General features: G+C 41.1%; 1 protein-coding gene across 6 annotated transcripts in view; it reads left to right on the forward strand.

The window, feature by feature from the left end:
- HELZ (helicase with zinc finger) overlaps positions 1 to 15,990 on the forward strand; it is a 169,778-nt gene that overhangs the window by 38,165 nt on the left and 115,623 nt on the right. For 3 of the 6 annotated variants that reach the window (XM_081317976.1, XM_081317977.1, XM_081317974.1), the window contains 4 exons: positions 491 to 615; positions 10,577 to 10,636; positions 11,363 to 11,414; positions 12,811 to 12,886. In XM_081317976.1, the coding sequence (XP_081174102.1) occupies positions 601 to 615; positions 10,577 to 10,636; positions 11,363 to 11,414; positions 12,811 to 12,886 (203 nt within the window). In that variant the 5' untranslated portion in view covers positions 491 to 600. The remainder of the gene's footprint in view (positions 1 to 490; positions 616 to 10,576; positions 10,637 to 11,362; positions 11,415 to 12,810; positions 12,887 to 15,990) is intronic. The other 3 variants (XM_081317978.1, XM_081317979.1, XM_081317975.1) reach the window with 1 other exon arrangement.

Raw genomic sequence — 15,990 nt, forward strand, 5'->3', positions numbered from 1 at the left:
GACCACGGTGACGTCCTTGGACAAGTGCTGGCTCTTCGGCTTTGAAATGGAGATGAGCATCGGCCCCTAGAGTCGGAAACGACTAGCACGCATGTGCGGGGGAACCTTTACCTTTACTATATATATATATTTAGATTAGCTATGAAAAGGCGTGTGTGAATATTTGGATCATTTCCTTATTTTTCCAAAACGTAAAACTGGGAACAGCTCAGTATGTGCATTCGGTGGTCGGTAGTGGCCTTAGGTGCACCGTGACATTTGTGGCCACCTAGATACTTATTTGGAGATGGGTAAATTCATAATAGTCAGGTGAAGTCAACTGCCTCATATGTTCCCAAACTATAAAGAGAGCTGCCTCTCAGCAAAATTAAATTTTATATTGTTAAACAGGACTACAGTTCACTTCATATTGTGACTTCCGTTGACTGATGTGGCAGAGGTGTGTTTCTGTCGTGTGTCTAAACAATACGGTATCTGCTTTTAATTGCAGTATTGGGAGAAGGACTGGACAGGGAAGGGGATACTTTCCGTGCAGTGCTTGGCTGCGAGCATCTTAAAGGGAAGCTACAGGCTGTTTCTAACGCTCTTTCTAACTCACTGATGGGTGAATCACTGGTAAGTGGCAATTGATTCTCATGACAGTCTTCAAAACAGTATACTTTAGAGACATAGAGACTTGTGTGACTGTTTTGTGTTAAAATATTAAAATGTTTTCATCTTTATAGATGAAGAAACAGGAACCCCAATTTCATCCATGAGTTTGCCCTAGCAGACTGGCAGTTGTTGCATGTGATACAGGCATGGATTTTAAATGCTCTCAAGTAATATTCTCAGCATGCTAATTGATAGAACAGAGACATTTATTTATTTATTTATTTTATTACATTTATATACCGCCCTTTCCCGAAGGACTCAGGGCGGTTTACAGGGTGATTTAAAAACAAAGATACAAAAGTTAAAAACAAATTAAAAAAAAATTATATTCGTCCCTGCATAAATAAAACCCCAGTTAAAATTAAGATTAATTCTCAGCCTGGGCCAGAGAGCTCGAAGAGCCAGGTCTTCAGGTCCCGGCGGAATGAACGGAGGTCGGGGGCAGTCCTCAGCTCCACTGGCAGCTGGTTCCAAAGGGCAGGCGCACCCACTGAGAAGGCCCTATCCCTGGGTGTCGTCCGCCGGCAATCTCTTACCGGTGGCACCCTGAGAAGACCCTCCCTGTGGGAGCGCACTGGACGAAGGGAACTTGATGCCGGCAGCAGGTGTTCCCTCAGATATCCCGGACCCAAGCCATTTAGGGCTTTATAGGTCATCACCAGCACCTTGAATCTCACCCGGAGGGCAACCAGGAGCCAATGCAGCTCGCGGAGTAGAGGTGTTACATGGGAGTATCGGGAAACCCCCATCACAACTCGCGCGGCCGCATTCTGCACCAGCTGAAGCCTCCGAGTGGTCCTCAAGGGCAGCCCCATGTAGAGAGCGTTGCAGTAGTCTAAACGGGAGGTCACGAGCGCATGAGTGACTGTGCGTAGGGCATCTCGGTCCAGAAAGGGTCGCAACTGGCGCACCAGGCGAACCTGGGCAAAAGCCCCCCCTGGTCACGGCACCTATATGGTCTTCAAAATTGAGTCGTGAATCCAGGACTAAGCTTTTCCATTTTTATTGCTTCATTTTTGTCTTTGAAATCTGGGTGGAAATAGGTTGCATTTTTTTCTTGAATTTATTTTCACAAAGAAAAAAAAAATGGCTTAACCATCAACTTGCTTTTATTGTGATCGCTATAGTAGGGCAGCCGTAGTTAGACTGATAAAGCTGCCTGATTACTAGATGCCGACAAAGACACATAGAATGTTAAACATTTGCTGCCATCTCGTGGTTGGCCAGAGTTTTGCAATACAGATATACCAGATCTAGGCTAGAATATGATTTATTTATTTTATAGCATCAATCCCTACCCTACTCCTACCTACCATACCCCTATCCTATCCTATAAAAAACTTTGGAAGTATGGGGTGGGTGGGTTTTGGGGATATGTATTGTAAAATCTTTTTTTGTAAAACTCTTTAATAAAAAAAAAAACTTTGGAAGTCTGTTTTTCTGCAATCCGAAGTGCTAAAATTCAACATCAACATATTTTTAAAAACACTTTTTAACCCCTCGTAGATTTAGAATCTTCTTGTAAAAAAAGACTGATCAGTAGTTGAAGCCACCACTTTGTTATGAAGGATGCCAACCAAGTAGGGCGATGGTAGGGAATATTTTGGAGGAGGCAATGAGGGGGCTGTTGACTCTTTCAGAGTGTAAGCTTCCCTTCTTTTGATGTGTATGGTTTATTTGAATTCTCTTTTTTGGTTAGCTGTTGTGTGTCTACTCCTGAAAAACATTAGTTTACTTTTTATGAAACTGTAAATATGGGCTTCATACATATTCTTGTGTGTAGTTTCTTGGCCACATTCTTTTTAATTTGCATCTCTGAAGGCAAGCAGAAATATACTTTTTCTTGTGCACTGCAGTTGATTTCTCTTAATTTGCTCCTAGTTTCTTTTAAATCATTCTACAGATTTCCTCAATTTTCCAAAACAACTTTGTATGTCAGGGAGGTAAAACATGTCAAAATGGACGAGAAGATATGAGATATCTGAGTAATATGCTACTTTACTCTCTCTAGATTTCAACTGCAATTCAGGATTTAAATAAAATTGTTTATGGATTTTATATTACTCGTTTGGGCCCATTTACGTTAAAAACTTAAGGAAGTATATCCAAAGATGATATTAAGCATGTTTGAATTTCTATTTATATAATCAGAATCTTAAATTTGAACAGGATAATAATAATAATAATAATAATAATAATAATAATAATAATAATAATAATAATAATAATAATAATAGAAGAAGAAGAAGAAGAAGAAGAAGAAGAAGAAGAAGAAGAAGGGACCTTGGAGGTCATCTAGTCCAACCCCTCAGGCAGGAAACCCTATACCATTTCAGACAAATGGCTGTCCACCACTTCTGGAGGCAGGTTGTTCCACTGGTTAGTTGTTCTAACTGTCAGGAAGTTTCTCCTTAGTTCTAGGTTGCTTCTCTCCTTGACTAGTTTCCATCCGTTGCTTCTTGTCCTGCTTTCAGGTGCTTTGGAGAATAGCTTGACTCCCTCTTCTTTGTGGCAGCCCCTGAGATATTGGAACACTGCTATCATGCCACCCCTCACCTTCTCTTCATCAAACTACACATACCCAATTCCAGCAACCGTTCCCTATATGTTTTAGCCTCCAGTCCCCCAATCATCTTTGTTGCTCTTCTCTGTACTCTTTCTAGAGTCTCGACATCTTTTTTACATCGTGGTGACCAAAACTGGATGCAGTATTCCAGGTGTGGCCTTACCAAGGCATTGTAAAGTGGTATTAGTACTTCACGTGATCTTGATTCTATCCCTCTGTTAATGCAGCCTAGCACTGTGTTGGCTTTTTTGGCAGCTGCAGCACACTGCTGACTCATATTTAAGTGATTGTCCACTAGGACTCCAAGATCTCTCTCACAGTTACTACTATTGAGCAAGGTACCACCTTTACTATACCTGTGCATTTGATTTTTCCTGCCTAAATGTAGAACTTTACTTTTTTCACAATTGAATTTCATTTTGTTAGATAGTGCCCAGTGTTCGAGTCTGTCCAGATCCTCCTGTATCTTAAGCCTATCTTCTGGAGTATTGGCTATTCCTGCCAGCTTGGTGTCGTCTGCAAATTTGATGAGTTCCCCATCTATCCCCTCATCCAAATCATTGATGAAGATGTTGAAGAGCACTGGGCCCAGAACAGAGCCCTGGGGCACCCCACTGCACACTTCCTTCCATGTAGATGCGGTTCCATTGAGAACCACATGCTGAGTATGGCCGGTCAGCCAGCTACGAATCCATCTGGTGGTGATGCTATCTAACCCACATTTTTCTATCTTATCAAGTAGTAGGTTGTGATCTACTTTATCAAATGCCTTACTGAAGTCCAAGTAAATTATATCTACAGCATTCCTCTGGTCCACTAGTTTTGTCACTTGGTCAAAGAATGGAATAAGATTTGTCTGGCATGATCTGTTTTTGACAAACCCATGTTGGATTTTAGTGATAACTTTGTTCTCATCAAGGTGTTCGCTGATTTGTTGTTTGATTATCTTTTCCAGAATCTTCCCAGGTATTGATAGGTCTGTAATTTCCTGGATCTATTTTTTCCCTTTTTTGAATATGGGAACTACATCAGCAATCTTCCAGTCCTCTGGTAGTTCCCCAGTGCTCCAGGATCTTTGAAAAATATAGTTCAGTGGTTCTGAGATCATGTCTGTCAGTTCCTTGAGAACCTTGGGGTGTAATCCATCTGGTCCTGGTGATTTGAACTCGTCTAGGCTGGGCAGGTGCTCACTTACCATTTTCTTGCCTATCTTAACTTGTGTTTCTATTCTGTTTTTTATGGCACTGGTTTTGGTAGGTTGGACTGTTTTTTCCCTTTGTGTAAAGACAGATGCAAAAAACGAGTTAAATAGTTCTGCTTTCTCCCTGTTGCTTGTCACCTTCTTGCCACTTTCCCCCACTAATGGACCAATCATTTCCTGAACCTTTTTCTTGTTTCTTATATGTTGAAAGAAGCATTTTTTGTTATTTTTGACTTTGGTCGCAAGCCTTAGTTCATATTGAGCCTTAGCTTCCTTGACTTCATCTTTGCAGGCACGGGCTGTATGCTGATATTCTGACTTAGTTATGTGCCCCTCTTTCCACTTCTTATACTTGTCCTTTTTATCTTTCAGTTTATCAGAGAGTTCTTTATGCAGCCATGCTGGTTTCTTTTGAAAGCTGTTATTTTTCTTCTTTGTTGGTATTGTGCTAGACTGCGCCTTTATTATCTCACTTCTTGAGCTTCTTGAGTTGTTTTCCCCTTTAGGATTCTCATCCATGGAATTCTTCCCAAGGTCTCTCTAAGTTTATTGACATTAGCTCTTTTAAAGTCCCAAGACTCTAGTTTGGCTGTATTCTATTGCTTGTGCTTCCATAATGTTGAATTCCAATATTGCATGATCGCTTCCCCCCAAGGTTCCTGTGGCTTCGACACTTTCTATCATTTCATCTCTGTTAGTGAGAATTAAATCCAATATGGCTAATCCCCTAGTTTCCCTAGTTCCCTTCTCTACTTTTTGGGAGAGAAAGTTGTCTGCTAGATTTGTCAGGAATCTGTTAGATCTTCCACTTGGTGCAGAGTTTGTCTCCCAGTTGATATCAGGGTAATTAAAGTCCCCCATTACTATTGTGATGCGCTTCCTACATACCTTAGTTAACTGACTAGCAAAGAGTTCATCTATTTCCTCTGCTTGGTTGGGTGGCCTATAGTATACACCTATGACAATGCCATTTTCCCCCCTTTTATATTGACCCAAATACATTCAAGTTTACAGTTTTCATCATTGTTGTGCTCTATTTCTGTAGAGATAAGGTTATTTCTTATATAGAGAGCAACTCCTCCTCCTCTTTTGTTTAGTCTGTTTCTTTTAAATAGTTTAAATCCCTCTAGCTGTGTGTTCCATTTGTGGGTTTCGTCCCACCATGTTTCCGTAATGGCAACAATATCATATCCGCCCTCATTTACCTGAATTTCTAGTTCACCGTGCTTACTGTTCATACTCTGCGCATTGGTGTATAGACATTTGAGTCCTTTGTGACTGACCCTGTGTTTACTTGCTACATAACTTGTGTGGTGCCTGAGTTCCCCTATTTTCTTAGATTGCTGGGGACAGTGATGTTTTGTATCAGTTAACTCACTGTCCCCGTTGTTTAGTTTAAATATTCCTCCAGAAAAGCTGTGAATTTATTGCCAAGTAACTCAGTCCCTTTCTTGGATGGATGCAGACCATCTCTTTTGTACATTTTTTATTGGACCAGCTACAGACATTGTGACTAATATAACCAAAGCCTTCTCCTTTACACCACTCCTTTAGCCACATATTAAATTCTGCTATACGCTGGCCTTTTCCATTTTGCTCCTTATACACTGGTAAGACCTCTGAAAAAGTGAGCCTACAGCCTATTCTGCTGAGTTCCTTCCCCAAGCTCTGGAAATCATTCTGCACACAGAGTACATCATTTTGGGACAGATCGTTAGTGCCAAGATGTACAATGGCATTCACATCACAGTCTTTGCTGGCATTGTTGACTATTTTGAAAATACGCTTCTTGTCCCTACTGGCAGTAGCACCTGGAAGACACCTGACCTCTTTTGAAACTTCTGTATCCTTTCCTAAATTAACATCCCTTATAATTGAATCACCAAGCAGAAGGTGGCTTCTCTTTTTGGGTACCTTTCTTTTCTTGCATGACTGATGTGTAATACCTAATTCGCACTTCTCCCTGTCAAAAACAAGTTCATCTCGGACCATGGTCCCCTGCTTATTTGAGTTATCATCACAATTACTTTGACCTGTTTCCTTAATGTCCCTGTTAAGGTCACCAAGGGCACGGTATCTGTTATGCAGGGACACAGCTAAAGCTTTGGGTTTATGGTTCACAGCTCTCACCCTGCCAGATCCCATGGTTGTCCACACTGCCCTTCTCCTGCAGGATCTTTGCGGTAGAGGGGGCTGATAGCATGGAGGCTCAGTAGAGTAGGAGGGCTGAACCAAACACCTGATTTCTGCCTGAAGAGCGCAGATTACAGACCCTAGATAAATAATCTGTCCTTGTAGACTAGTAATTTGTGTACAGATAGGACAGTTTCCCAGTTTGAAAAGAGTACTGCGAAAGACAGCTACAAAACAAGCGTTGCACTGAACTAAGCCAGACATGCTGAGATGAAAGGAATCTCAGATGCACTTGCCCTGAATGTACCACCACTATTTTTGATTTTGTTATACGAAACGGCGCGCGGGCCGCTACTGTGCTCCTCCACATACTTCTCCTTAACTCACAGTTTTGTAGCTTTTCCCAGCAGCCTCTGGCAGTTTAAAAGCAAAGAGGGTCCAATCAGCAAGGAGTTAGCTACTGTGCTCCTCCACCGACTTCTCCTTAACTCACAGTTTTGTAGCTTTTCCCAGCAGCCTCTGGCAGTTTAAAAGCAAAGAGGGTCCAATCAGCAAGGACTTAGCTACTGTGCTCCTCCACCTACTTCTCCTTAACTCACAGTTTTGTAGCTTTTCCCAGCAGCCTCTGGTAGTTTAAAAGCAAAGAGGGTCCAATCAGCAAGGACTTAGCTACTGTGCTCCTCCTTAGCTACTGTGCTCTTGCTTATATCTGTTCATACGTTAGGGTTAAGGAAAGAAAACATTTGCTAACAGAAAAACATGGTAAAATGAATTTTATATGATAAGAATTACATTAATCTTATTATAATTGAACATAGTTGTATAGAATGTATTGATATCAACAAATGTTGCATAATTGTGTTGCAATGTAATATATTAAAAAAATATTAGCCTGAGAGAGAGTGTTAAAATGCCACTTGAATGGTTGTATGTTGGATTGATTGGAAAGTTTATTTGCTTGTATTGATCTCACTGTTTTATTTTGTTGTTTTCCATTTAATAAATTTATCTGACACTAGACACTTTCACAGAGAAGACACTTTGATTATTTCTGAGAGAAATCAGTCCAAATGCATGGGGCACTAGCAGATCATGTTTGTCACTTACCTGTTTTGTAAAGCATCAGGACTATAAATCATCCAGTGTCCAAATCATGTCACTGATTTGATTCAACAAGTTGATTTCATTTGAATTGTTAATTCAGTAAGTCAAATGGATTCAATTTGGAAAAACATGTATATTCAGCAAATGGTGAATCTCCAAGTTGATTTAGATGTATGATTCAATCATATTACTCTTTAATCAACTCCCCATGCATCCCTATTAATCATGTTACATTGGCTGTACTGATTAAAATTGAAGGCCAAATTTGGCAAGTGATTTTATTAGTATGGCTGGAGATCCATCTAGTTTCAGTTGGACTGCATTCATTTTTAATAAGCGATAATCATAGGTTTCATAGAAGAGCATCATCAGTAAATTTATAATTGTCTGGTTTCTTTCCGAATGTCAATTATATTCAGGGTTAGATAATGTTGGAAAGGTCATCAAGCCATGGACTTAACATACAAAGTGATAAAATAACTTATTATTATTATTAATTTAATTTGTATATCGCCCTTCTCCCGAAGGACTCATATTAAAAAACAAGATACAAAAATTAAAAACGATTAAACAACAATGCCCATGAATAAGTTAGAACACATTAAAAAGGTTAAAACAAATTTATAAAACCCAACCCAATAACTTAAGACAAACTATGGGGATTTATTGATCTCTTAAGGAAACCCAGAGAATTTTCCTTGCGCATTACTTGTCTTCAGTTATCTACTTGAAATAACTATGGGCACTTTCTGGGAATTTACATCCCAGTATTTCAGAGATATTGTCCCTGAAATGAGAAGATACAAATAAACATAACCTAATGCTACAGATTTTATGCTGATTCTCAGTTAAGACTTATCCAGCCTTTATTAACTAGTTTTCTGGCCGATACAGATGATTTTTCTATGAATTGGTTGGTAAGAACTAGAGAGCAACTTAATTGCAAAATTTTGTCTTTTTGCATCTAGAACCTTGTATACTTCAGTGTCTCTCAGAGAAGCAGATTGCTAATTATATTATCTGGGATATAGGAATTGATATTTACTAAATGTATTAATGGTACTGTGTTTTTGCTGTTTGTAACATTGTTGTTATTTAAGGCTGTAATAAAATTACTTTGTATTGAATTAGCCATGGAGAGTCGATCTGATATCATAATGAGAGCATGCTTAGCCTTGGTTTAATATACATACATTCCCTAAATCCAATTTGTCAACTTTGTGTGTGTGGTTTTGGCCAGCTTTTGCAACAGATTCAGTAGAATCAGATTATGGGATAGTATTGTATTGATATAGGCTATAATAGAATGTTGGAAGCTAACAGCATAAAGCATCCCTTACAAACCCCAGAGGGTTAGGACGGAGCCAGTCTTGAGTTGTATATGTTGCTGAAACCATCTCTTCATAATTTTTCTAAGGTCATCTTTGCGGCTCTCTATTAGATATTGGGAGCAGATACAGAACAGAAAATTTATTCATGAAACATGTCCCATATGATATGTCAGACTTTTGCCATAAGCTTTTTGTAAGTTCTTAATCCTTAATATCCCTTTCTTCCCTTAATTACTTCAGAAATCAGTTCTCAAGCAATAGATTTTTTTTAAAAAAAAGGATAGTGGCTCAATTTCAGTTAGCACCAACATACATGGAATGGGGAAAACTTTTTAATGACCAATCTCTTAATTATAGCAACGTATTTTTTATATAGAAGTAAAACTGCTTTGGAGCAATACACAGTTGCTACAGCATAATTTTACTAATGGGAGAGTAGTTTAGATCAGAAGGGCTGCAAGGAGAATTAACTGTTTATTTATCTGTTTTTTTAATGATACAGAACCATGGCCAGGACAGATTAATTTAATGAAAGCTTCTGGTTGAAATTTTAGCAAAGGATCTCTGCCTTTACCCAAATTTTATTTGTGGTTCATATTTGTACTTGTGCCACAGCTTAGGCTTTCTTCAGCAGTAAATGTTTGGATTGATATTTATTTGTATTGGAAATTGTGAAAAATTGCAGAAGGCTTAATCATAGTGCAAACCATATATGACATGGCAAATCACATTTGGCAGTGATTTGCAAGCCTTTGCTTCCTTTCCAGTGGGCATTGAAGTGAAATCATTGTACAACAGGGGTGTCAAACTCAATTTCATTGAGGGCCGCATCAGCATTGCGGTTGCCCTCAGGGGGCCGGGTGGGTGTGGCCTGGGTGGGCGTGGCCTACTGGGTGTGGCTAAAGTGCATATGGCCTACTGGGTGGGCGTGGCCAGCTCTACATTGTTCGCATCAAGGGTGCCTATGGGGGCCTGGGCAGGAGTGGGAGGGATCTGAGGGTCTCTGGCAGAAGGGGGGTCTCTGGGCCAGGGCCAAGGCAGAGGGGGCCGTTCCCTCACTGTTTCCAGGATGGCTTCGCGGGCCACATGAAACCACTTTGCGGGCAGGATCCGGCCCCCAGGCCTTGTGTTTGACATGTCTGTTGTACAAGAAGCAAAAAACAACTACAGAAAGCAAGGTTAAGTTGCGTAATTTATCCTTGCAATCTTATACACTGAGAAGACCCGTGCAGATTTCTAGTTTGAAATATTCATGTATCATAATGTTATTGCTAGCTTTTTTAAGTTTGCCACTGCAATTTCATGTTTGAAAGAGCATTTTATCAAACAAAAGGGAAAAAGCACTTTCAGCAAAAAACTTAAAAACTACCCTCTTCAATTAAATTGATAGGTTATATTTCAACTGGTCTGTAATAATTCCAAAGCATTCAGCCAAACGGTGCCATAGAAATAACACTAAAAAGTTGTATGTTTCTCTCAAAACTAAACTTATGTATAACCATGAAAAAATCTGATGGAAAAATGTTTCAGTTTTTATTTTTTATAATAGGTAATAAATAAGCAGAATGTGATGATATTCTTTCTTAGCAGAATGGGATGGTAACTAAAGATCTGACAAGGCTGAAAAACCTTCTTGTTGAAACAGAGGTAAGAATATCTCTTCCTGAAATAAAGAAATTTGTTTTTTGTACCAGTTTTTGTTTTCCCAATTTGAAAGTGACTGCTATAATTTAAGGAGCATTTTTAATATCCTCTTTTATCTGTTGTTTTATAGCAATTATTCACTGTGGCCTACCTTACATTTTATAGTGCAGTTGTCTTGACTAACGGGTACCTTGATTTGGCTTTACATTTTAAATGGTTAAATACTGCCAGAACAAACCTACATTGACCTTAGTCTTATCTACACACTTCTTTTCTACCTTTATAGCAATAAGGACAGCAGAAACATGTGATTTGTGCAGATGAGAGCTGCCTGTAATGTTTTAATGGAGGATTTAAAGTGCTAGTAAATAAGCTGGCCTCAGAAAATATGATGCAAACAATTCCTGTTGGAAGTCACAATAGTTGAAATTTAAAAAAGTGTTATAAGATAGCCCAGAGTGGAGAATATTGCTTACAATTTCTAAAGGCACATCTTCTACTCAAGATTGTCTCTGGAGAATTTTATTCCGATATCTGCATTCTGGGATTAAATAGGTAATAACTAAGACAATGTCATTTTGAAATACCAGGTTAATTCTTCAGAGTAATCTAGTTTAGTGTGCCTTCAGGGATGTCTGGTCCACCGTAGAAGCCTGATATTTTTCTTATTTTTATACACATAGTAATTAGAAGCATATTTGGCATTGATTTTAATCTTTATGATTGCAGGCAGCAGCTTGTAAAATACCCTCAGTACATCATGTGGAAGAGGTGGAAGAAGGTACACTTCAAAATATTAATGTCTTAATTTAAGTAAACATTGGAATTGATAATTAGTCTGTCGAAAAAGCATGTTTGTCTTACCATTCTGTATCAGACAAATATAAAAAAAGATTAATTGGGTTAGGAATGAAATTAAAATTGATTCAGTTCTGAATCACACTCATGGATGGGGGAATCCTCTGGTTCTGAGGCAGGATTTGCAGGGGTTTCCCCTGGAGGGCAAGTCATCAGGATTTCTCACTGGGGCTTCTTAGAATCTTAAAAGTAAGGTTTGAAATGTTACCATTAGATGGGATTTTGCAAACGTGAGAAATAGTCATACTAGAACGTTTCCCTCATTTGTTGGTGTATTTATATTTATTTACAGGTTGTCCTCAACATACAACCATTCATTTAGTGACCTTTCAACGTTACCACGGCACTGACAAAAGTGACTTATGACCATTTTTCACTTACGACCATTGCAAAATCTGCATGGTCACATGAGCAAAATTTGAACACTTGGCAACTGGTTTATATTTATGATGGTTGCAGTATCCTGGAATCATGTGATCACCTTTTGTAATCTTCTGACAAGCAAAGTCACTGGGAAGCCAGATTCAATTTACAACCATTTTAATAACTGCAGTGATTCACTTAACAACTGTGGCAACAAAGGTCATCAAATGGGGAAACACTCATTTAACCACTGTTAGCAACAGAAAATTTGGGGTCAATCGTAGTCATAAGTCAAGGATGACTTGTATTTAAAACAATTTGCTTCTCTTTTTTTCTATGAAGAGAGTTCAAATATGTTTATTTAAAAACTAATAAAATGCATAATATACCAATGTTTAATAGATATTCAGAATATATGAAGTTAAAAAAAATTCTCTAGTGTACATATAATAAGTAGTTTTTAATATGACTTCCAATCCAGAGTAATTAAGTGGTAATCTTCCCTGCTTTGGAATTCTGTTCTATATCGTGCATCCAGTAAAATTTGTGGAAGTTGTGTTCTCTTCTGAAGTGCAACTTGCCTTTTAAATATATGCTCCAGGAAATATAATCATGATCAAACTAATCTGCCAGGGTCCTTTTGAGGGAAGTAATTTCTGATTTATTTTTAAAAAGTGATGGACAAATATTCATGGAGAATAATAGCTCCTAATTTTGGGAACTCCCTCTGAGTCACTTTCCTTTAGGTAATACTTGGAAGATATTATTGCTAGTGAGGATCACTTGTTTCCCTTTGCTTGGAATACAGCATAACTTGTTAGTTGGATTGAACTGTCAGCTGTTTAGTTCAATGTTTGTAATTAATTATATTGTTTAAATCTGGATATCCTGTGTATCAGGAATTAAAGAATAGCAGCAACCAGAAAAATAACTTGCATTTTATCATAATGTGACAGGATGTCATGACGGCTGGCAATTTCGCCCTCCACCCCGGGGAGTCACAAGTAGTGAAGAATACACATTATGCAAAAGGTAAAATAATGCATTTTTTAAATATTTCTCAGTTTGAGTGATTACTGAAAGCATTAGTAATGGAGAGAGATGAAACTGAAATTGGTAAACAAAATTCTGTTTGATATTTGGGAGTCTTTTAAAAAAACAGATATTATTTGATCTTGTATTCATCTTCTGCTATGTAGGCATCGTCTAGGACAGTGGTGGCGAACCTTTTAGAGACCGAGTGCCCAAACTGCAACCCAAAACCCACTTATGCATTGCCGGCTGCCAGGTGGGCGTGGCCCACTGAGTGGGCATGGCTATGGTAGTCATGGCAGCATGGGTGGGTGTGGCCACCTCGATGTTGCTCCTGAGGAGGGATGCCTATGGGGGCCGGGCAGGGTTGAGGGAGATCCAGGGGGTCTCTGGCGGGTGGGACAGTGGGCAGGAGGCTCCTCATCTTGTTTTGGCAATAAGCCAATCAGATCACAGTAGGATTCAATTATTGTTGTCATGTATGGAAGCTGAGAGGAGGACATTTGTCAGTGTGTTATGTGATCACTATCAAGTTGGTTGTGTTTTTTGTGTTCTTTCATTGAGTTTGTAAAATGTAAAATTAAAGTAATGGTGCAAAGAGTTGACTGGTTGCCCAGAAAGTGATGTAAAATAGTATTATTAAGTGAACAAGGCTACAGTTATAAAGAAATTACAAGAAAAATGGTGGAAACTTAACCAAAGGTGGCATTTCTACTGTACACTTTTCCCAAAAGGTTTCCACAATTTTGGCCACTACTGTATGAGGGAATTAAACAATGAAAGCCCAGTGTCTTGGATTTTACAGGTTGTTGGAAAAGTACTCATTCATTTTATCAGATACTGAAAATAACAGAAATCTGAAGCAGAATGCCTGTACTAGCAACTGATATAAAATCTGGATGAAGAATGGTCAATAAAGCATTCTTGGTTGTCTATTTTATCTTTCCTAATAAGTTGTAACCAAGTTCCTCACTTAACTTTGCAAAACCTGTGGGTCCCACGCCATTCCACATACCTGCAAGAAAGTAGCTGCAATCCTAGTACTCTAACTCAGGGCTTTTCCAGTCGCCTAGCAAGGTGTCAAAAACTTGATGACCCCCCCCCCCCCAAAAAAAGGAAAAAAAGTGATAAAGTGCAGTAGTCTCTGACTTACAACAGTGACTGTTTGAAGTTACAAAGGCACTGAATAAAGTGGCTTATGACCATTTTTCACTTATGACCATTGCAGTATCCACAGGGGTCATGTGCCTCTCTCCTTCTCATTCCCATCTCCTTCCTTCTTTCTCATTGTCCCTTCCTTCCTTCTTACCTTCCATTGTCCCTCCCTCCCTCCCTCCCTCCCTTCTCTGTGCCCAGGAAGTGTGAATGAAGGGAGCAGAAAGAGCTGGGAGCAAAGGGGGAGGGAAGGGGCGGGAAGTATGAATGAATACTTTCTGCTCTGTACATCCCCCCCCCAGCTCCAAGCTCTCTCTGTGGTTCCCTCCAGGCTCTTTCTCCCCTGTGCATTTGCATATTCCCCCCCATTCGCTCCAACCTTCCTCTTCCATTCCCTCCAGCCTTTTTCTCCTCCATGCATTCGCACATCCCCCCCCATTCGCTACAAGCTCTTCCATTCCCTCCAGGCTCTTTCTGTTCCGTGCATTCACACATTCCCCCCCCCCCATTCGCTCCAAGCTTTCTCTTCCCTTCCCTTCAGGCTCTCTCTTCTCCATGCATTCACACATTCCCCTCTTTGGCTCCAAGCTCTTCCGTTCCCTCCAGGCTGTTTCTCCATCCGTACATTCACACATTTTCCTCCCCCCTTTCGCTCCAAGCTCTTCCGTTCCCTTCAGCCTTTTTCTCCTCCATGCATTCGCACATTCCCCCCCCCCATTCGCTACAAGCTCTTCCGTTCCCTCCAGGCTCTTTCTGTTCCGTGCATTCACACATTCTGCCCCCATTCGCTCCAAGCTCTCTCTTCCCTTCCCTTCAGGCTCTCTCTTCTCCATGCATTCACACATTCCCCTCTTTGGCTCCAAGCTCTTCCGTTCCCTCCAGGCTCTTTCTCCTCTGTACATTCGCACATTTCCCCCATTCACTCCAAGCTCTCTCTTTCGTTATCTCCAGGCTCTCTCTCCTCCGTGCATTCGCACATTCCCCCCATTCGCTCCAAGCTCTTCCGTTCCCTCCAGGCTGTTTCTCCTCTGTGCATTCGCACATTCCCCCCATTCGCTACAAGCTCTTCCGTTCTCTCCAGGCTCTCTCTCCTCAGTGCATTCGCACATTCCTCCCATTCGCTACAAGCTCTTCCGTTCCCTCCAGGCTGTTTCTCCTCTGTGCATTCGCACATTCCGCCCATTCGCTACAAGCTCTTTCGTTCCCTCCAGGCTGTTTCTCCTCTGTGCATTCGCACATTCCCCCCATTCGCTACAAGCTCTTCCGTTCTCTCCAGGCTCTTTCTCCTACGGGGGGAGGGTGAGAGCTGGGCCACAGAGCCCAGACGGCCAGAAGCGACGAGGGGAAGCCGGGCCGTCTCCTCGGGGGTTCCAGGCATGGCCCACAGCACAGTGAGTAGTCGCCTGCCATGGCAGGGGGAGGGAAGATTGTTGCCCCAAGCTGCTGCACAGATTGCCATGATACTCCTGTTCCCTCCCACCCGCCACATGGATCTCCTTTCACCCATCGCCATTTTCCCCCCCACATGAAACACCGTGCCACCGCCACTGTTCTCCCCCATTGCATGGATCTCCTTGCCGCCACCACCACCACCGTTTCTTTCCCCTGCACGGATCACTGTGCCACCGCCACCATTTTCTCACCCCCGCCCCCTGCATGGATTGCCCTGCCTTCCTTCCCGAGCTCGAATCCACGGCCACTGGGCGATTTTGCAGCACCCCAGCGGCCCGATCCAAGCTCCAGAGGCTTGTAAAAGGCCTCTGCCGCCCAGATTGGCCATGGGGGGGCCTCTGCAAAATCGCTCTGCAGTCTTACCTGGACTCACGCTGGCAGCTGCTTCCACCATCCAGCCCTGATCCACCTAGCTCTTGCACCTGCTCCGACTCAAGTGTGCATGTGGAGAAGCGGAGGGGAGGAGCCTGGCCCCGCCTCCTTCCAGGGTGATGGCG

Source organism: Vipera berus (genome assembly GCF_964194415.1).
Source record: "Vipera berus genome assembly, chromosome: 2".
NCBI classification, from domain to species: Eukaryota; Metazoa; Chordata; class Lepidosauria; order Squamata; family Viperidae; genus Vipera; species Vipera berus.